This window comes from Acyrthosiphon pisum, chromosome A1, assembly GCF_005508785.2.
Source record: "Acyrthosiphon pisum isolate AL4f chromosome A1, pea_aphid_22Mar2018_4r6ur, whole genome shotgun sequence".
NCBI lineage: Eukaryota > Metazoa > Arthropoda > Insecta > Hemiptera > Aphididae > Acyrthosiphon > Acyrthosiphon pisum.
In genome coordinates this window covers 91,273,993-91,297,600 of record NC_042494.1, presented here as the reverse complement: position 1 = coordinate 91,297,600, position 23,608 = coordinate 91,273,993, and the positions used below count along the sequence as shown (strand labels likewise).

Below are 23,608 nucleotides of genomic sequence, written 5' to 3'. Positions count from 1 at the left end.
ATTATTTACTTATCCCTTTTCGTAATATAATAACTTTTTGATAATATGTATACCAAAATCATCAACATCGACAACATCTTACATCGGTATTAAATTATAACAGAAATTTAGGTATTTAGATTGGAAAATATGTTACAATTACTATTTTTAAACGTCATTGACATACATAAAATATAGATATATACTTATTTTAAAGTTAAAATAACTATGCTAATTAATATTCATATTTCAGACTATTTTATTAGGCGATAGTGGAGTGGGAAAAACATCACTATTGGTCAAATTTGACACTGGAAAATTTCAGACTGGGAACTTTTCTGCTACCGTCGGTATAGGTTTTACAGTAAGTACAATAAACATTGAACGATTAAACAATTTGATATTTAAATTTAAATAATATAGTCTTTATTTATGTATTAAGAATTTTTTTATATTATAATTATTGCAACCATAATACTCGCGTCTTAAGTAGGTACATTACAATTTACAATATAGGTAAATAATATCACCGTTGTATTCAATATTATTTGTATTGTATGGGTTAAGCCTATGGTCAGTATACATACGCTGATAACCCAATATGATTTAATATATGCCTATATATACTTTATTATTCTAATTATTTATAAATTTAATAATTATTTTGCATACCTATTCTAAAAGTACAACAAGTCAATAAGATTATATAATTATTATTATTTTTATTTTTATTGATTATTATGTATAAGGGCCGTACCCCGTAGGTATATTATTGTCAGACTATTTAGCATAAAACTATAAATAAGTTTAAGTTATGCGATTTGTATACTCGGTTGACGACTTTCATATTCAAAAGCAATGGGGCTACAAGTGGAGTCAAATTGTAGCCCAGATATTTTTAGACTACATACAAATTTATTGCAACCCTAAGTTTTTTACGGTTACTTACTACTTATTAATTAAAAATATAAAATTATATATTGTATATTATATATTACAATTAGATTTTATTCTAAACCTAAGTTTCCTCCTCATATCATTACTGCAGGTAGTTTAAAAATTTTGTTTCATTTATATATTTATATATTTTAGATTTTGAGTGGAACCAATAATATATTGATTTTACATAATGATGTGTATTATTTTTATTTTTATCTGAAGGCAAAAAAATTTTCGTAGAAAAATGCTCTGATCATCAACTCTGAGAAAAGTTATTGGTAGTAAATTTTAACTGATTTACTAGTAACAATTGGTTAACTTGGTACTTTTTAGAAGTCAAAATTGAAAATTTTCAATACTATAATAATTGAGAAAAAAATTTCAAAATCAACATTTGTTAAAATGTTTATATTATTATAAAAATAATTGTTTGGCAACCTAGATTACCAAAAAGTTGGACCGTTATCGCTAAGAAACGTTTTTCGTTATATGCAATGATTTATCATTGAATTTAAATTTAACACATCCGTTAAATTTTCTACTCAATGACGAGATTCACTGAGCACTGAGGTCTTAAGTACAACCGACCGGTTAACTGTACTTGACGGCTATTTATTTTTATTACTTTTATTGTTAAATTTTGTCATGTTTTTCTAAGTGTTTATTATATTATTGTATTGTATTTTATTCTGATAATGTCATTTTGTGGCATATTATGGCACTGGTATAAACTTATTTGAATTTTTTTGAACTTATTTATTTGGTTTTCTTCTATAAGTGTACCAAAATATTTAAATATTAATTAATGCTTCTTTGTCAACTATATAAATATAGTAATACTATATATAATAAGATCTATTTATCTTCCATTATCTAAGGAGTATTTCTTATAGGCTTATATAGGTATTTTACTGCATATTTTTCAAAACATCGATAGTCGATGAACACAAATATATTTGGTAGTATAATGTACCTACCTATAGTCTATGAAACGTAATATGCCGTTGAACTTTTAACGAAAAGCCTCACAGCTATAATTATAGTAGTTCGCATAATAGTCGTTGTTATTTTTAAAATAAATAATATTATAATTTATAAATATCTATCGTCTATGATAGACACATGACGCATTAGAATGGTACCTAAATAATAATCGGGATGCAACTCAGATATAACACATAACTCAGGCGGCAATTTGGATTAGATCCTGATTAGTTGTCTTCGGGACGAAATTAGTATGCAGCCGAAAGCAATGATATATAATTATATATATATATATAGTCAATGATTCTGATTTCTGAGAGTGAGATCAGATTATACGAAAATGTTTTAAACTTAATTAAATCACATTTACATTGTATTCACTTCACTCTGTTATATCTTATAATAGGTTTTAAACGATTTTCTTAAAGAATATAGGTACTGACATTTTTAAAAACATCTGTCAAATGTTGAAACGTTAGCCTTGCATTTGGCCTTTTCAATAACACTAACAAAATGTTTTTCACCATTGTCAAACCATATAATCTCCATAAACTCCGATTTTAAAACTAAGATATTTTAATAAATACATTTTAGGGAACGTTATTCACAAATTGGTACTTAGTACCCATAGGCGGAAATCCATTGGAATTTCTGGGGGCTAAATTAACTAAAAGAAACCTTATTCAAATAATATTATAGAAATCGAAACATAAACCTCATTGAGTCGACTATTTTATTAAATTGAATCATAACACCTTTTAACAGCCTGTAAGTACACATAAATATAACAACAAAAGACCATTAAAATAATATAATTTATTCAAATTATTGCAACAAAATCGTTCTATTTTTTTTTGCAAATTTGTTAATTATGCAGTCATATGTTTTACAATATCCTTTTCAATATTAAGTAATATTATATTGTATTTACAATTGTGTTAAAACGATTTTGAAGCATAGGCCATATATATTATTATATCATTGATTATGAATAGTATCAAACACGGGCTATATGTATATCTAAGTGATATCAAAATAATCATAATCAATGATAATACGTTAGTATTATCAGATTCTAAGCATTATTTACCAATCGTTAAACGAAAATTTTTTTTTATAATAATATAATATTCGATACAATTAGTAAATCTATATCATATATTTTCACATGAAACATAACATAATTTGGGGGGCTGAGTCCCCCCAACCCCCTACTCCATTTCCACCTATGCTAATACTTACTATATAAATGTAGTGTATCTAAGTTATATGTAATATAATTTAATCAAAATAGTATTTTTCAATACTTTTAATCATACAATTATTTCATATAGTTATTTAACTTAAATAAATAATTTATTATTAGTGGCCTTTTTTATGTTTTAAGGGATCATAGTTTGACATTTTTGAATTATAATGGTTTTAGATTCTGAGCATAACAATGATGTGACATTTGTGTGTGTCATAATTTTTTTATTCTTGTTAAAAAATGAATAACTGTATTATACAGACTTCACTTTTCAACAAATATTTATATTGGCATTTTCTAGACATGATATAATTTTGAAAATATGTTTGCTCCTTTTGTGATGTTTAAATACGTTTGAAGTTTTCGACTTTTTTTGAATTTATGTATAATGGAATTTTTGTTTGTGACGAAGAAAGTTTGAAAATAGAATGCAAAGTTTTTTTACAAGAATTAAAAAAAAAGTTTAATGTAACGCCACATAAAAATTGTATGAGTGATATAAGATCAAATTTTGACGATAGGTATTGTACAAATATTCACACAATATAGTCATATGATTTTTGTTAGCTTGTTGTAATTAAAAAAATATTAACCTTAGAAACTTGAAATATAGTACATTATGGCTTAAATTATAACTTTCTAAACACAATGAAGATTTCAAAATATTAAGACGAATTTTTTTCTATTTATACACGAATCTATTCACACTGTTCTACGGCAGGCATACGCCGGACGCCGATATTAACTTCTAAGCTTATAACAGGCAACAACTAGTAATATTATATGAAATAATAGTAATAATAATAATATTAATATTGTTTAATAATTCGATTATTTGTTGGCATAATCAATGTTAGTTTAACTTACCACGTATTAGTATAATATTACTATTAGAAAAATAAATCACAAACAGCAATATAAATTTACTATGAAATATCCTTATAGAAGTAGGTATAGGCTGACTGACCGTCTCCGTTCAGATTTGTTTTTCGTATGCAATTATTTATTTATTTATTAATAATGGAATACAGAATTGAGTCCAATATAGTTAAATAAAGTACAAATTGGTTGACATTAATATGTGTGATTCGACGTAAGCTATCTGATGTCTTATTCACATATGATCTTCTTAATAATAATATTTAATGTCTTGATTTATTAAATAAGATGAGTATTTGTACTCACAATAATTATTCGATTAGAAATTCAAATTTATTTTTTTGTAACTATTTAAAATAAAATGAGCACTGATTCTTTTTTCCCGAGAGGGCTTTTGCTATGTAGTCTACTTTGTAATGATGTCGATTTCTTTTTATTCCTCGTGAATGTTTTAAAACAAAACCTCTATTTATATTTTCAAGTTAAAATCCATTATTATTTGCATATAATATGTCACATTATTAATTATTATGTTTCAGTACCTACTTAATCTAAACTAAAATATCATTGTAAGTATTTTTTTTATTTTTAGTTGTTCTAGATTATTGCTATATGTTTCTGTATTTAAAGACCCCGTACTTAAAAAAATTTAATAAATAAATGTTAAAATGTTATAAAATACTAAATAAACAGATATTTCAAACCAATAGAAATTATGGATCTTCGGTAAGTTCCATGATACGAACGAAAAGCCTTGCGTTTCTCAAATAATTAGCAGAATGGAGAGGTATAAGAAATGGGATACTGTTATACGAGTGCTGCGGTTTGGTACTTTAAAATTAATGAGAGAAAGAATAGAGTGAGAATCAATTGAATCAGAGATGGGTTTTTGAAGGAATGAAATGTTGAGAGCATGTGGGCGATCTACAACGGATGCTAAATAATTAAGCTTATAGAGAACTGGACCATGATGACCGTGAGATGGTGAGCAAGGTACATATTTAATTTAATACTAGCAAAAAATAAAAATGTACATTGAACACGTTTCAGTATGTATTATCTATCAGCGACATTTTAAGGGTTCCATATAAGTAAATAACTGACTCATATTCTATTATTGGTCTGACAGGTGCACCGTATAATTATTATGGTGATTTGAGAGTAGAAAGCTTTAATTCATAAGCGTTTTTTTTAATGAAACCTAGTAACTTAAGGGCCCAAGCTATGGTATCTATATGGGTTTTGGAACTAAGATATGAGACAAATGTGAGCCACAGACCATGTAGGTATACAGTGCGTCTAGTATATTGAAGAGTATCATACTATTATTATTATTATTATTACATAACCCATATTATATGCACTTAACACAAACTGTCACTACAATATTTTTGTAATTGGAATTTATTTCCGTAAATAAATTATTATTATTATTATTATTGCCACTATTGGCAGAATAGAGACGAATAATACCGAGGATTGCCATCTGATGAAGGAATTTTTTGGCACTTCAATATATTAAGTAGTTGTCGAACTATTTTATTCTAAAATAAAGTTTCATTAAATTTATATTGAAGTATTTAATACATGACTTAACAACAGTGACTTAATCAATGACGAGATATCGTGGTATATTCTGATACCTACTGCACAGTAGTACGATTTTTTTAAATTTAAGATATTTATTATTTAGATTTATTTAAATTTGATTTATAGATATGGCCTGTGGGTATTAAGAATTGACGCTTTAATACAACGTTATAAGGCTTATTCTACTCGTATAAACATTACTTTATTCAATAAATATTCAAAATAATCAAAATCATTAATCGTCAATTTATTATACATTTTTATCACTAAAAACTTTAAAACTACAATGGTAATAAGTTGATCTCTTTTCAGAATCATTATTTAAATTCTGGTTTATCATTGCATCCAAATATATAGTAATAATATACCAGTATCCTACGTCTTAGTTAGCTATGCAGGACGAATGTATAATACTTTAATATTACCCTATTCAGCTTTTTGGGTATTTTAATTAATATTCTAGATATATTATTTGAAAATTGAAGTTATTGAGTTCGTATTCCGAATAGTATTTTGAATATTTAATCAAAAAACGGAAAAAATGTATTCTTTACGAGTTTATATCATTTATAAACTCGGCACGTCTGAATAAAATTGAAAAAAGATGACAAAAATATAAATTAAGTGTATCAAAAATAGGATAAAAACAATATTACATGGAAATAAAAATATTTGTATTTTAGTTTAAGAAATTCTGTCATCATATTTACTGAATTTTGGGTTAAAGCATATACCAGCAATCAATTGTTATTACACAAAAATAAATATTAGATAGGTATATATTATAAGGGAATTGAAACATAAAACACTGATACAGATAAGCACAGAATATAGTCAAATAAAGTTTTGCAGACTTTAGTAAACCTATTATTTCGTCTGATAATTATTAATTTTTCTCCAAAATTAAAGTGGTATAAGAAAAATTAAAAAATATATTTTCTATTTTATGACACAAATATTTACTTAGAAACTGCATAGTCTTACACTCTTACATAAAAAAATTCTAAAAAATCTGCTTAAATTTGGCACTAAAAGTTAAAACTACGCAAAAAGTAAATCGTATTGGAACATTTTTTTTATCGATACATGTAATACTGTTAATGTGATATTAACAAGGCGGAGGGTTATCATAGGCAGAAATGAGGGGGAAGACTAAACCCCCATAATATCCCATTAGCCTTCTAAAAAAGCCGACAGCTTTTTAGTTATGTGTGATCAAAGATCCCCTTCCCTCGCTCACATTGATGTTAAAATGTTAGCCCTCCAAAAAAATCCAAACCCACGATACTTTCGGTAATTACCGAGGTACGGTATTTTCGATAAATACCGAAAATACCGTAGATACCGGTAGTAAACAAATACCGGATACCGGTTTTTAAAATTTGAAATACCGCCAGCCCTCGCATAATATTCTCGCGTGTATTATACTTTGTTTTAAAGTTTATTATATCCATTCTATAAGCATGTATATGACATAGTCGGTCTTATTGGATGCTGCACATTATACTATTATAGTGGTATGGAAAACATTTATAAGCCATGTACCTATTTCTCTGTTTAAAATACAAATTTAATAACATCAAAAACTGATTAAGTGGTAAATTCTTCAATTCTTGCTAACAACATGTTAATAATTATTATACATGCTAGTATGCCACTCAAAAAAAATGTCCACCATGACTGTACTGCACAATGATGTAGCACTGCTACAGGTAGCATCGTAGCAACGGTCAATTCTTTGGACATATTATTCAAGTTTGTCACGTAAACGATTTATAACATAATATTATATTACTATTATACCTACACACACATTGTAATAATGTAATACGTTATTATATTATGGATATAGTAATACGCGACGGCCGACGGCGTGAAGTATAATAATACTATAAGGGAGCTGCTGTGAGACCCTTTTAGGAAAAACTAAAAACCCGTCTATACTTGCGTATACAATAATAATATTATTATGCTGGTAAACGCGTTTCCCGCAATTATAGTTCGATTATTAAGTTACCACTGGCTGCAGAGTAAGTAGGTATACACTATACACTATATACCTACATATTATATCATACTCCTTATGGACCCGTCTGTAAAGAGTTTGCGGACGTCCCACACATAAAACAACGAACAGTAATATAGGTATAAATTGAATGTACAGTATACATAAAATATTAGGTATGACAGCAAACTATATCAGCACTTAATTTTGGTTGATTCATATTATATTAAACAATATTATACGAAACATATATTACCTCTTATATATATATACCAATAGGTGGTATATGGTATGTATAAATCTTGGTAAAAATGACCGCAGAAAAATTATGTCCAGAAAAAAATGACCAAGTTCTAAAGTGGTCAAAGAAAAATGTACAACGTTCGTTTTAAAATATATGTAATAAAATAGCAAAACCATAATACATAATATTGTAATAAAATAAAAGTCAATATAAATATATGGTACCTACGTGTCTTGCGTGAATTCGGCCCCCTGATATTGTTCGATCAACTCCGGACCAACAACACCAATATTTTGTAACTAACTTTTTAGCAGATTTACTCCGTGTCTTGGCCAAAAAAATCGATGAAGACTAACTAACGTATCCCCTAACTTCAGGGATTTATATTGTGAATCAGTTTTTGATCTATCCTGAAAATGTAATAGATTGCGTTTCGTACATCAACGATTATGGTTGTTTTAAACAGTATTAACCCATTCAAACATAATTTTTTTTTGGTTTTTGTTTGTGTGTTTGACTAATTAATATTAGTTTCAGCCATATAGGTATTGATGTTATATACCAAAACCAAATATAGTTTATAAATTATTAAAATATAGAGCTAGACATTTAAGAGCGTACTGTTAAGTCTGAAATAATATAAAATATAATACAAACGTCAAACAAACGTTATTAAAATATAGGTATTGACTATTGCAGGACATTTGGACTCGTCATTCGGGATCATGATTTTAAACTTTTATTACCCTTTGAAACTGTATGTTAGGTATAAGAGTAACGAGTATTTATATGAATTATTGGACTCAGGGTAACAAATTAAAATATATAATATTACCACGGTAGTATCCTTATTGATAGCTGAAATAACTCATAAAGGTATTTAAAAAAAAAAATTTAATTTTGTCTAAAACAATTCAATTGTTCTTTTATATAATAAAATTAATCTTTACTAAATAACAGTCTATTTTAATTTGGCCAATAACCATGTGCGTATATATATTATAAGTAATGATATTATATTACTTATAATAATATACAACGAATTTTCGACGTTACGTAACGCGTACGTAGTATAATATAATATATATTATATACATGATATATAATAGTATAGTATTATAGTCGCAAATTCGCAATAATAACGTGATGTGCCCGCCAGCGATAGATATATACGCGACAGGACGCGCATCATTAGCCCCCAGACGGTCACTATGGATACGCCCGGGAAAGCCATAAGCTCGCGCGCGCCGTTGGTGAAAAGTTTGTATCGTGAAATACGATGCGTATGTGTGTACGTGTGCGCGCGTAACGCACGTTCACGCTCGCGCGCACGCGGCAGCGTCGTCGGCGGGCGGGATGGAGGGACGCTGGTTGAAAAGTTTCCGCGCGCGCCACAAGTGTTCAGATATAGGACCGTCGCAACAGTTCGCGTGCCGCCAGCCGCGCATGTGTCGTCAAACGCCGCCGCTGTCGCTTATCGAAGGTCCTCTTCGCGGAACCGCGCAATACGCAGACCGCGTAGACGCGCTCGGCATTATCTTTGTCGTCGTCGTACTCGAGTACTTGACCGTTATTTTTTCATCTTCACGAAAATTGTTGTTTATAAATTGTAATAATATTATATACCTAGTGCAAGTGAGCCCGAAATGTTCGCAAAAGTGCAGTGAAACGACTGCGTCGCGTCCGCAATTATTATAATAACTTTTACATCGCGTCGACAATATAATATTATTATAAAATTACGCACGCACGCCATGTCGTCTGCCGACCGAGTGTTCGAACGGCGGATCGTGTCCAAGCGAAGAACGTCCGCCAACCTGGAGGACGAGCCGGAGAAACAGTGTCCGAATGGTTGGGCCAGCGTCGTGGCGGCCGCGGCGGCAGCCGCGTCGTCTTCGTCGTCGACGTTACGGCAAAAGGCGGCCGCCTGCAAGACCTCACAGAGGACGACGTTTCAACCGCATCCCGATTCCATCTGCGATTGGTTTTTCAAAGTAAGTAAATCAACGCATGATTTATAGACATTCAGTATCGCACGTATGATGGTATAAGGTCTTCGAGGGTATTAATGTACCCACTTGCAGTAATAATAGCACATATTATTATATTATATTATATAGGTACATAGAATTTAATTAAATACGTAGTTGTAACATTTTATTATAATATATATTATGTTTGGGTTAAAATAAGCAGCAACGGTTTGAACTAGGAGATAGGGCCTGATTTAGGCATTTTGTGGCCTTTGGCAAAATAAAAAAGTGGCCCCTTGTCAACAGTAGCATTTATGACCCTCCCCCCCCCCCCCATACAAGTTGTATAAAACAAAATAATAATTTATATTAATTTAGTATTTACTTATACATTTTCACAAACATAATTATAAAGTTATACATTTGTTATCTCTATACAAGCTACAGATTTCTTGTACCTATTATTTATTGATTAATATATATATATTTATTATTGATATTGAAAACAAAATTAAACATTTCTTTTTTTTATATTATTTATTAACTGTAATAGACAATATATTTTTATATTTCTAATAGAAATAATTAATAAGCTATTTTATAAAATTACTTTTCTTGCTTTTTTAAAAGCAAAAAGCAAATTCATTTATTATGTCATCAAAGTTTGAAGAAGACGTAAGATCGCTTTCTATTGATAGTAAACCTAAGTTATCAATTCTTTCTTATTAAAAATAAACTTTTATTTATTTTCATTTACATTTTACTATACTAAGAATTAATCACTTCATTTTTTTTGAAATATCATGTTTCTTATATTTATTTTATACAATGAACGGTAGGTAGTACTCTAATAAATAAAAAATAGTCTTCATAAAAATCTGAGGCCCTCTAACAACGGAGGCAATAGGATTGTTGCCTATCCTGCCTTATGGTAAATATGGCTCTGCTGAGAGAGTATGGAGAGTAGCAGGTTGAAGGCTGCAAACTGTTGCAGGTCAACCCGAGAAAGGTTTTAAATTATTTTAAAAACATTAAACAAGTGCTGAATATTATTATTTATACGATTTAGTTTTGCTGCTCTAAATTGAAGTGCTCCACAAAGCCCTTTGAACTTTTGAATACTCCAAAATACCACACTAAACAATGATATTAACTATTAGGTCTGATAATCAAAATATGTTATGCTTTATAAAACGAGTTATCGTGTAAACAATAATTTCTACATATAATGCAAATGCGTTATATTTGTTATGCAGATTTTTTTAGAAATTTCTGAAACTTTTTTGAAGCACGATATTATATCTTAAATTAAAGTTTTGTTTTTAAACAGTTTATTTTTATAATAAATTATTAATTAAAACAACTAAGTTAATAAACTAAAAGGTTCCTTAATAAATTGACATGTTATGTTCGGAACAGAGCAGGGGAAGCTAATGGTATTACAATGATTTATCATTTTTATAGGTTATAATACTTTTACGGGTAGTAAAAAAGTTCTAAAACTTGCATGCCCCTTCCCTTTATAGACCGAAAATTGAGCACAGATGGCACTTTGATATTTTTATTTTCCCAATAGCTTTTTAAAAAACTGCATTAAAACAAGTTAAAGGTGAAGCAAATACTCGTACGTTTTTAATCAAAACTTGGTGACACTATTTGAGATAAGCCAATCTCAGAATCGTTGTTCATATGCAATTATTCATCATTGTTTTCAAATTTAAAAATAAGTGCCTACATCAGTACTTTTGTTTAACATATTATCTTTAATTGCTACAGTGTATTTAATTAATTTAAATAATTTAATATGTATAAGACATTAGTAAATTACATAGTATTACTTTTAACGTAGTATTACTTTTAATATATACATTTTCATTATTTTTTAAATCAACAATAGTTGGATAGGTGAGGGGAGCCAGTGGAGCAAGGTGAGGATAGGTGAGGCTCAAGCCCGAAGACAATTTTTTTTAAATTATAATATTTATTAAATAGGTAATAAGTTTTTGAGGGGTTTTGAGTGACTTTGGATGGGTAAGCATCCTTCTCCTATTGGCACCACTATAAGGGGAGCACCCATAAAAATACTTTAAACTCTGTTTAAAATATGTTCTATCAAATACCTATCTCTGTTATTATTTTTCAATTTAGACGCTGTATACATAATATTATAATGTATAGACAACGATACATATTATATTGTATAGAATCATACTAAACACACGACTCTCGTTATTTCTAACATAATACTACCATTTGTTATTTTATTATTAAGGCGTGTAAATAAAATATATCGGGGCAGTGGAATAGCTGCTGTATGGCAGTAGTAGGTACTATGGTAATTTCTTTGTTACTTGAATACATTTCTTCCTGGATATTACGCACACAATCTTTGTATTCTGCCATGTACCGAATATAATATTATGTCCACCGGATAACTCACAAATCACAATAATTCCCAACTTATTTTTCAAATATCCCATATATAATCTAGAGTCTAGATGACGGTTGAAGATCGTACCTTTTTTTTCAGTCCACGGGTGTGACGGTAATCCCTCTGAAGTACACTCCATTGAATAATATGTTAAGAAAAGCTTCGTATTAAATGCATATCATTTATATGCCATATATACATATTATAGTGTGTTATATTTTTTAGATTATCAGATAATCCAGCAGAACAAATTAAAAGTTTATTTTTATTTGACCTCAATAATAATAATTATCTAAACAATTTATTTGCACATTACATGCACATCGTTTTCCAACATAACAACTATAACGTACAACCCCACGTGTTCGTCAATAACAATGCATATAATAAGCTTAACATGGAAAAATAAAATCAAAAATTGAGTTTATTGCGTACCTACCTATTGGATCGTTATTTTTATAGCACTTGTGATATTAAACTATAATTTTATGCGGACAATTTTTTTTGTTGATTCTTTACTAATAATATCATCATACAAAGTGCCACCGCCCGCAGGTGTTATGTTTCCCATTTTGTTATTTATAATTTATAACTGCAAAGTAGATGATCAACTATACGAGTCTAATACCCTTTTGTGACCTGCCTAATTGACATGTTTTTAAATTTATGTATCCATAATGAGTTAAATATTACGAAAACTATACATTTCTTAATAACAATAAATTAACGAGGTACAATGAACTATTAACTGGATATTTAATTAACTAAAAACCTTATCTATAGAGTATATAATATGATTATAATTATATCGTATTATAATAAGACTAAACTATTGATAATTTTTTTATTATTTTAATGAGATTTTAACAGAAAATTATTGCTTGTCAACTATTATTTAGAGAAAGACGAAATACAAGAATAAAAAAAAAATAATGGCAATCAAAAACAAACAAATCACGAGTAAAGTCATAATGTTAAATTTTTAAACCAATCTTAAGAAATTGAGATACTTATAAGTGATAAGTCTTAATACTAAGACGAGTACTCTAGTAATTTTCTATTATTATACCTTTATGTATCTCTATTTTATAAAATGTCAAAGAAATTATTAGAAACCCATATTATTTTGTTAATCTGGATATGTTTTTAGTTTATGTTTTATATATATTTTTTTCAATTAAATATAAATATATTTAGTTAATTATCAATACCAAAAAAAAAGATATAGGTACCTATGTAAGATATTCATGATTATTCATTATTCTTCATTCTCGAAATTCAAAATAATACATTCTTACGATATGGAGTAATATCCGAACATTGCTGTAGATACACGAAATATACGTTTTTCTTGTTACAAAAATATCGATTGTTATTTGTTCAACAAATAATAGCTAGGGAGAAGTTATTCAAAATGTTTAATATTACAGACGTTTCAATTTCATTCATTGAAACAAATATACAATATAATTTTGTCAGTAACAATGTAACATCTTTATCATTGACTGAAAACACACTCTATAGGTGAATATAATATGTATATAAAGGAACTTTGTTTTAGACATGTTAATCAGTTTTAGATGTTAAATAATTTTGACGTTGAATCAACAATGTTATAACTTATAATAACTTGAAAATGAGCCATTCAATTTATCTTAAACGATAATGTAATAAATTATCTTGATATAACGAAAAATAATAATAACTTTTATATATAAAACTGTGAAGAATAGTATCCATTATCTAATATTATACAATATTACGGATGTTCGGTGCCTTTAAAAATGTATTTTGCATAACTGCGACTACATATCATATATAACTTTATTTTAACATTCAATTAGCCTAACAAGCTATAACACAAGACCATGCTTTTTCATAAAATGTATAGATGTATATACATAGTTGTATATTAATATATTATACATGTATACGAAACATTGAAGTGAAATCATTATTATCAATTTTACAAACTATATTACAAGTCTGTAAAAAGTACAATAGGATATAGGTATAAGTTAAATTCCTGTTATAACTATATGGATCTCCTCAAGCCCGGATTAAGATAATTTTGGGTCCGGGGCCAAACAATTTTAGGGGCCTATAAACATAATCAAAATATTGGTGACCCACAAATAAATATTATATTTTATCAGCAGAGATAACGTTTTTTTTTACTTTATAGGTTTATTATATTTCATTATTTTCATTAGGTATTTAAATACTTTTTTATAAAATATGAATGTTTGAACAATGAACATAGGTAATATACATAATACATTAAAAATATTATTGTATAAATGCGTTCATTATTCTAGGTTATATTCAAAAGTTAACACCAAAAATTATATTATTTTGTTTTCATTTTTATCAATATTATGTACTGTAAAATAGTGTATGATTAATCAATTAATATTGTAACAGACTTCCTACTCTTACTCTTACAAGCGATTGCTTATAGAGAGTAGGTATCAACTTTAAATATTAATTTAATCCGAGCTTGGATCTCCTGCTCCCAATTACACTTGGTTGGATTCACACAACCCACTCTTCAAACCTGCCGGCTTTCGACCGACTTCATTTTTGTAGAATATCAAGTGTGTCATAAAAGAATGCATTATTATTATTTATTAGTATATTTCTTATTATACGATGATAACCTATCTTATATAGTTATAATTTATAACTTTAACCCTACCGACACATGATAATAGCGATGTAAACACCAAATTGTATTCTACATTAAACATTTGTATAGCCTATACAGCATAGCCAGTATAGGTATTGGTATAGGTTAACTATGCCTTTCTATACTTTCCCAGAACCATAGAGTCGTGTTCTTCTCTTCATAAAATAAATAACATAATTTTGATTAGTTTATATTTTAGTATTAACTGCTGCAATATTTGGTTTTTAGGTGATGGTACTCGGCGATTCCGGAGTTGGGAAGACTTGCCTGTTGGTCCGTTTCAGGGACGATATGTTTTTGGGTGGCAATTATATTTCTACCGTCGGTGTAGATTTCAGGGTGAGAACGACGATCGGCTTCGGATCTTGTTAAATCATTGATCGTCTCGCATACAAATGCATAGAATGACTATAAATTCTATTGTTTTACTGACGAGCATTATGAATGATATTTCGATTACTTAAATTATCATAATTGCAATTTGTACGTGACCTAAAAAATTTAATCAACCCGTATATAATAACATTATATTATAATACAACATGCACGTGTGATAAGATAATGTAGACGCCGCGCCGCGTCGTATAGGTCGATGGTATTATTTAAACAGTTGCTGTGAACATGTGGTAACTCATTTGAAGTCGTAGGTACCCTATATAAAATTGACGTATTTTATATTAATATAATTATTTTTGAAACTATGAATAACCAGGAGAAGCACCTGTACCTTGATCATTTATCGCGATTTTAAGATCATTATACTCTACACGAGGCAAAGTCAAATAATAACAGTTGGATAACGTAGCTGATGCGTTTAAATATTTTTAATGACTAATGAAATTACATTATTTTTCCTGGTATACATTAAATGTTTTTTTTTGTGAACATGTGGTTTGTACTTTTACTTTAAAACACAATCAACAATTATCTGTTTCAGAATAAAATTATATCTGTCGACGACTCCAAAGTTAAGCTACAGATTTGGGACACTGCGGGTCAAGAACGATTTAGAAGCGTAACACACGCATATTATAGAGATGCCCATGGTAAGTAATCATATTGATATAAGTTAAATCAATAATCATACTCGTACATAAATTAAAAACGGATATGATAAGTTCACTCGTTAAGAGCACGGCGTACCCTATGTGTTGTCTCCGTCTTACTAACGCATAACATACTACAATTTACGTTTAGTAGTTCCAATTTCGTGTTGTTAAGTTGAATATTAGAGTGACCTATTATATCAGCCATAAAATATATAAGAACGTTATTTGTGTTAACTTGTTGGTTACTTACGATATGATATAATTTTAAGCAAGTTATTAGTTATGTAATGAGAGACCACAGATGATGTTCGTAACTCTAAGTTTAATAATAGGTTAGTTTACTCAAATACAGAGCACGGCTGAGGGGGTGGCAAATGGGGCAAGTGCCCTAGGGTGGCCAAACTTGAAACATTTTAAAGGGCGGCAAATGTTTAAATATGTATGTTTATTAGAGGTGCCAAATATTAGTGCCCTGGGGCACTAATGAGAGTTAGCACGGCACTGCTCAAATATTAAAACTAAAAATACAAAATTAGAACTGATTAATTAATATTTCGTGTTATACAATTGTAAGACAGAGACATCATATGTGAGTGGGGCGTCATATTAAATAAGGTATAATTCATTGGATAATAATCTTATTGGATTATAGAAAATTTATTAAGTATACAATTATAATTATATATTTAACTGGTATTTACAACATGTCTACATATTATGTGAAACCGTTTTAAATTTAAAATTGATATAATATATACTTATAAATTAAAATTGAAAATTGGGTGACAATTGGAGTAATAATAGTCAAATAGATACGTATACTCTCATGTCATCGGTTCAAAATAAAAATAAATTATAGGTTGACGTTAAAAATTGTACCCATACCTTACGTACTAGCTCAAAAATGGAAAATAATTTTTTTTTTAATTGGTAGATAATAGATATATACTTGAAAAATAACTGGACTAAATTCACGTCAAAAATTCTAAGCTACATATTTTTTTTTACTAATATTACTTTATATTATAATATAATATAATTATTATTTATTGGAGACAAATTTAGGCGTATATTTACGAAATTGTTATTTTGAAAATAGGCGCATATAATAATAATTTATTAATTATTATGATCAAAATACAATATCATAAGGGTTTTTAGTTAATTGAATATAAGTGATATAAAATATTGATATATTTATTTAGTATACCACACAATAACAATATATAACATATTGATCTGGCAAAAAAACACTCATCCATAATATTATAATTTAGGTATACTAAGTTATACTATATAAACTGTGTAACTGTACATAATGTAATATAGCTTCTACATTTCACAGCGTTATTAAATTTCAAATATAAAATTTTTAAAAATGATTACGAATTAGGTTTTTTATATGATGAGAACTAATATTTTAAATTCCAATTTAAGTAGGTATACTTGTATTTATTTTTTACCTATTTAATTTATCAATTACCATTAAATGTACGGTTATTTACTCCTGAAATATAAAATAACCAACTACCAATACGAATTCTTAAATCTAATTTGTTCAACATAGTATGAACCTATTTTCAAAAGTACGCATGTGATTACCACATATTTTTTTTAATATTTCCGCATTAAAATAGGTACCTACCTATTCTAAACTAAAATAATATTTGATAACATTTCTCATAAATTATTGCTTTATTTTAACTGCAACTTGCATATATTGTATAATGTGTATGGTAAATAATTTATTATCTAATTCACGTTTGTATTACAGCACTTTTACTTTTGTACGATGTAACTAACAAAGTAAGTTTTGACAACATACGAGCGTGGTTGAGTGAAATTCGAGATTATGCTAATGATCAAGTAGTCATAATGTTAATAGGTATATATATCCAAACTTAACTATAAAACTTTTTATACTTATTGATTTTAGATATGCATTGTACTTAAGTTTAATCTAATGATTATTTATATTTAGGAAATAAAGCTGATTGCAGTCTAAACGATAGAATGGTGAAAAGAGAAGACGGAGAACAATTGGCCAAGGAATATTCAGTCACTTTTATGGAGACTTCTGCTAAATCTGGATTTAATGTCGAAATCGCTTTTATGGCTGTTGCAAGGTATCTATAAAACTATAACATAATTATTAATTATTATATATACATAATATATAAACAATCTACCTACGAGTGTAAAAATACTTAAAATTGTATATGTAACAAAGTGGAACTAGAGAATATATACCTATGAATAATTATAATTATGATAATTTATCATATACCCGGATACCTTATTTATATTTTAATACGTATATTACGTTTACAATTTTAGGGAGTTATTATTCAAAAAAACAGGGATTGAAAAAAAAGGATCTTTTAATGTACAAGATTACATGAAAGAACAAACTAAATCCAATTGTCCGGCATGCTCTACAACATAATGCATATTATGGTAAAGTATAAAGGTCAAAATTACTCAGTGTAATTAATTAAACAGTTCCAAAATAAAAAATATGACAGTAGAGAGTCAAAATGGAACAATTTTAATTAAATTACCTATGTATTTATGTTATATAATATTAAGCTTGAGCATTCTTTGTTAAGAATGGTAGATATAAAATTATATACATAATATGAATGTATATTACAAATTTTATAAATACAATTAAAATACTGAAATGCTTGTTTCATTGTTGAACATGCAATATATATTATTTATTAGAAACCAATGAAACCATACTTTTTGTTTTTCTGTGTTGGCGTTTGTTTATTGTATCAAATTTATTCTGTTCAAATTTGTCGAACTCTCGACATTATGATTATACAACGTATAACGTTCGCAACAAACAATAATTGTTGTTCATAATGACTTAAAATAGTTTGTGTCCAAACTAAAACTATTAATTTACGGAAATTACGAATATTGCAAATTTAGTAAAATATATACGGTTGCTAGTCCCTACATAACATGTCCTAATCCTTAATACCTAGACAATAAGTACCTACCTATTGTATACCTAATACATCAACGTAACGCAGCAATATTATATGTTAGTAAAACGTGAAGTCAACACAGGGAACAGATAAGTATGATTTCCACCAATTGGCAATTAGTGTTGATATAATAATGCTACTATACAGGTAGAATTATAATATTATACCTGCTTATAGCCTATAGTATTAACTTAGGAAGGTACTGACATTTTAATAATGTTTGCCTACCCAAAATGTAGATAAGTGTTATATTATTTTCTTTATGAAAAATAACTGTGTTTATAACTATAATTAACTACAAACTACGGTCATGCTGATTCTGTGACATGAGCACGTTTAACAGACTGATTCATTATTAATCTGTATTCAAATGTAAAAATAAGAATACCTGTATAATAATTTAAAAAATAATATTATGTAGTCTAGCTTGAAACTATTTAAATCGCTTATTTTTTAGTATTATAAACTATAACCGTTAATATTTATACGTAACTACCTACTACTCATATTGTGTATTTATATAATTTTTAAATTAACCAATCTATTTATGTAGGCTTTTATTTGTATGTTTGGGTAATAAACACGATAATAATAAAATTGATTTGACTATATTAAGTTGTATACTAATTATTAGTATAGATATTAGATATAGAATATAGAATATATTATAATAGATAATAAATATTATATAACACTTAAATATTCAACAATCAACCAAGTTTGAAATTTATATTATTTAACAACAATTTTCCTAAGCCAAACAGGTATAAAGTATAAACATCCAGGTATTTGCTCAATATTGTTTTCAATAAAAAGTTTTAAATAGCATTTAACATTTCAATGTATTTCAATAGTATTTATTTAAATAAATACATTGGACTCTCAGAATATAAACTCAACATTATTATTTATTAATAACAACTCGTTTTTATTTTAAATTCCTATTGAATTAAGAGTTGGAAAACTGAGGGTCGATTATCTATATTCATTTGTAGTTTAAATTTCTGTAAACCGTTCACAATTGATCAACATAAAATTAAAATAATATGTATACCCTGTATATGGTGTGTGTTTTAAAAATTAAATCATATAGGTAATAACAAATATATTATGGAAAATACCAATATGCAAGGAACTTTCCTGTTATCACGACTATCTACCACATTGTTCTAAATATCACGACTACCCTGCGTATACCTACCTACCCTAAGGACTTTATTTAAAAATACAAATGTAAATAATATATGATTTCGTATTGGTTTATAAAACCAGAAAACTAATAAAAAAATATGTATAACTTATTAAAACATTTTTTTTTTTTTTAATTTTAAATTAATATGAATATATTTCATTTGCCCAACCTCCTTTTCAAGAACATTGTAAATTTCCACGTCAATGAAAAATAATATTCTAATGAACACTCGTCCAACTTTAATTTTATATTCTGAGTGGAGCGATAAATGCATTGGCTTACAATGATGAGTCATGTGTGTTTTTTCAATATTAATTTTTTTTATCTGTCATCAGTTAACACCTTTTTGGAATAGTAAAAATGTTTCAATCTTCAACTTCAAGTATGGATTCCGGTAGAAAATTCGATCTAGCTGGTATTTTGAAGAGTCAAAAGTTAAATTCCTAATACTTTTCTTATGGGGGGGAGGGGGGTGTACAGGTATAAAGAATTGTAGATAGTAGGTAGGTACTCAAAACGACAGCTAAAATTATTTTAGTTAATAAATGTAATACGTATGTAATCGTCATTTACTTGTCAGTTGTATTATGTTTCAAAATCATACACTCATTTTTATTTTCGAACTGTTGTTCCTTTTGAATATTTGAATTGTATTTATCTATCTATTAATAGTCATTACTGCCTAGTAAACATAAGCCTTATTAGTTAATTAAATTAAGCTATAAATTGTATCATTACGCTTGTAGACTTAATATTAATAACTATAATAATAATATGAACAATTGAAAACTATTTAGCTATTGTTGGCCTATAGTCTATACTAATGCATAATGGTAAATAAACAAACTTATTCTAAAATATATAAATAATTATTGTATTTATAATTATAGCAATGAATATTTAAAACAAAAATAAAGTATAGTTTATACCTATATATAATGCTTGTATTTGGTTGATTCATTACTTACGTCTAATCTATAGATTTTCAAAAACAATAAACTGGATACATGAAGAATTCAAAAATGAGTTTCTACACATAATGAACACAAATAGCTGTTTATTTACTATGCATATTGACATATTATATATCTATTTCGTTTTATTCGTAATTCGATGCCTAATCGCCGAGATGAATCTATACCACTAAAACTGGCTGATTATTAATTTATAATATTGTTGTCTTACAAAAATATGAATATAAGCAATTTAATGTTAAATATTTTGTTGTTTCTAAAATATTCATTACAAAAGAATATAGGTAGGTATAATATATAGGTAGTGATTGGTACCAATGATGTAAAATGATTTTAATAATAATACATTCTGACATTCAAGTAACAATAATCACCAGGAACAGTTATTTTGTACTGACTACAATGATATTAATATATAATATTAAAATATGTTATGTAAACATAATATGTAGTAATAGTTATTAAGACAACAATAATCATTAATGTGTTAATAATTTAAATAGTGTTTATATTTATTTGTATGAATGCCGCATATGTATAGGAACTATTGTTGTTATAACTTGTATTATTTTAATAAAATATTGTTATTGTTTCTAATTTAACGTTGTATAATATACATGTATATTTTTTTTTTATCAAAAATAATATATTTAATAAATTAGTAGATGTTGATTTTTATAATATTACCATTAACTAATACCATTTTTGTATTTAAAAAATGAGTGAATTATTAAATATATTTAAAATATACTGCCGTCGTACTGTTGTACGTGCATGGTTTTTATACCTTTTATTTTTTTTTTTTACTTGACATATTATATTATACATACCTTATAATATATAATATATATATATTTATCAAGGTATTTATACACAACGTCCTATGTCAGTCTGGCTATACTATAATAAAATCTATAAAAGTACCGTAATTCAACTTCTGAGTACTGACTGTATTTTATGTTTGCCTTCTGTTTAGCTATTTACTATTCAGTCATAAATTAAATACTTATAGTATTGTTTAGTCGAATATCGCAGACTGCGATAAAACAATAAAATATAATATTGTATCAATTTGTTATTTATGTGTGTGGGTAAATTTAAAATGAAAAATAAAATAAAACTAGTTTTCAAATTTTGCTCCATGAACATATTTTGGTGTGCCAGGCCGACATTGATGAATTCGACATTTGAACAAAATATTATGTTAGTATGCGCTTAAAATTATAGTCAGGCGCTGATAGCAGGCATTTACACTTACATGCGTTTGAAATAATTTGATTTTCGATCATGCAGAGAACTCCTAATTCTAAACTCGCGGCCACACAACGTACGTGTCGACTGTTCATCGCCGAAACATATTAATAATATTATATTTATACGCCGCGCCGTTCCAAAGAATAACACCCAAAACCCAATATTCATCAAATCGACATTTGGACCGAATGAGTGTGAATGAATTAACTCGTTAGTATTTATGCAGAGCAATTAGTGTATATAGCACATAAACACTATTAATGTGCATATGTTTTCAGTGTAGGGTTTTTTATTACTTTTTAAAAGTAGGTATTAGTATACCTACACTAATATAATATACAACCAAAATACTCATTATTTATTATAGTTGTTGCACTGAAAAAAAGTACTTATAATTAAATTATTTAAATTACTCTTTCATTAAAAATCAATTAATGCAACGTAATTACTTTAGTGTTATTGATGAAAATTTAAAAGTAATGCGTTAAATAGATACCCACTGAACAAATTACTATATATTTTATTTTATATTTTTATGGAATTGCTTTTTACTGGTATATGTATTTATGTTCCGAGTTCTAAAAAACAAAATAATTTACAAATGTTCCTGACTTTGATGAATTTTTGGGTGTTTGATCGGCACAATTTCTTTCTATATTTTGAGTTAAAAATTTAAAATTTTTCCAAAATTGGATATTTCAAAATGATTTTATCTTATTATTATTGCTATTCAAAAATACAACAAATATTAATGAATACATGCTATATAGGTACAAACTATATTATTATATATAAATTAACAAATCGTCGTTCGTGTGTTCGTGAATGTCTTAGCTCAGATTGGTTTTTCGTATACAATGATTTATTATTCAATTCAAATTTAACAGATTCGTTATAGTCTCTAGGAATTTGCTTGGGGAAGAGTCAAGAGATACATTTTTAGTAATATTTGTAGTCTGTACATATTATATATGTGTCTGATCATCCCTCATCCAAAAAACCATATGGAACACAATTTATAGATTACAGTTGATAAAGATATATGATACAATATCAAATTTGTTTGAAATAGACTTATTATTTAAATTATATAAACAAGATCCAATTTCCTCAATCTTTTGGAAATATCACCGTTACCTTTTCAGAATTATATAACTTTGATTTTCCTATTAGTCAGT

At 27.5% G+C, this 23,608-nt stretch overlaps 1 protein-coding gene across 5 annotated transcripts in view; it reads left to right on the top strand.

The window, feature by feature from the left end:
• LOC100167066 (ras-related protein Rab-37) overlaps positions 1-21,796 on the top strand; it is a 29,295-nt gene extending 7,499 nt beyond the window's left edge. For 2 of the 5 annotated variants that reach the window (XM_008184173.3, XM_003244018.4), the window contains exons 3-7: positions 233-343; positions 15,900-16,008; positions 17,786-17,896; positions 17,993-18,137; positions 18,349-19,465. In XM_008184173.3, the coding sequence (XP_008182395.1) occupies positions 233-343; positions 15,900-16,008; positions 17,786-17,896; positions 17,993-18,137; positions 18,349-18,457 (585 nt within the window). In that variant the 3' untranslated portion in view covers positions 18,458-19,465. Of the gene's footprint in view, positions 1-232; positions 344-8,989; positions 9,864-15,190; positions 15,302-15,899; positions 16,009-17,785; positions 17,897-17,992; positions 18,138-18,348; positions 19,469-21,183 lie in introns of those variants that run through there. The other 3 variants (XM_016803815.2, XM_001948449.5, XM_008184174.3) reach the window with 3 other exon arrangements.
• The last annotated feature ends 1,812 nt before the right edge of the window (positions 21,797-23,608 follow it).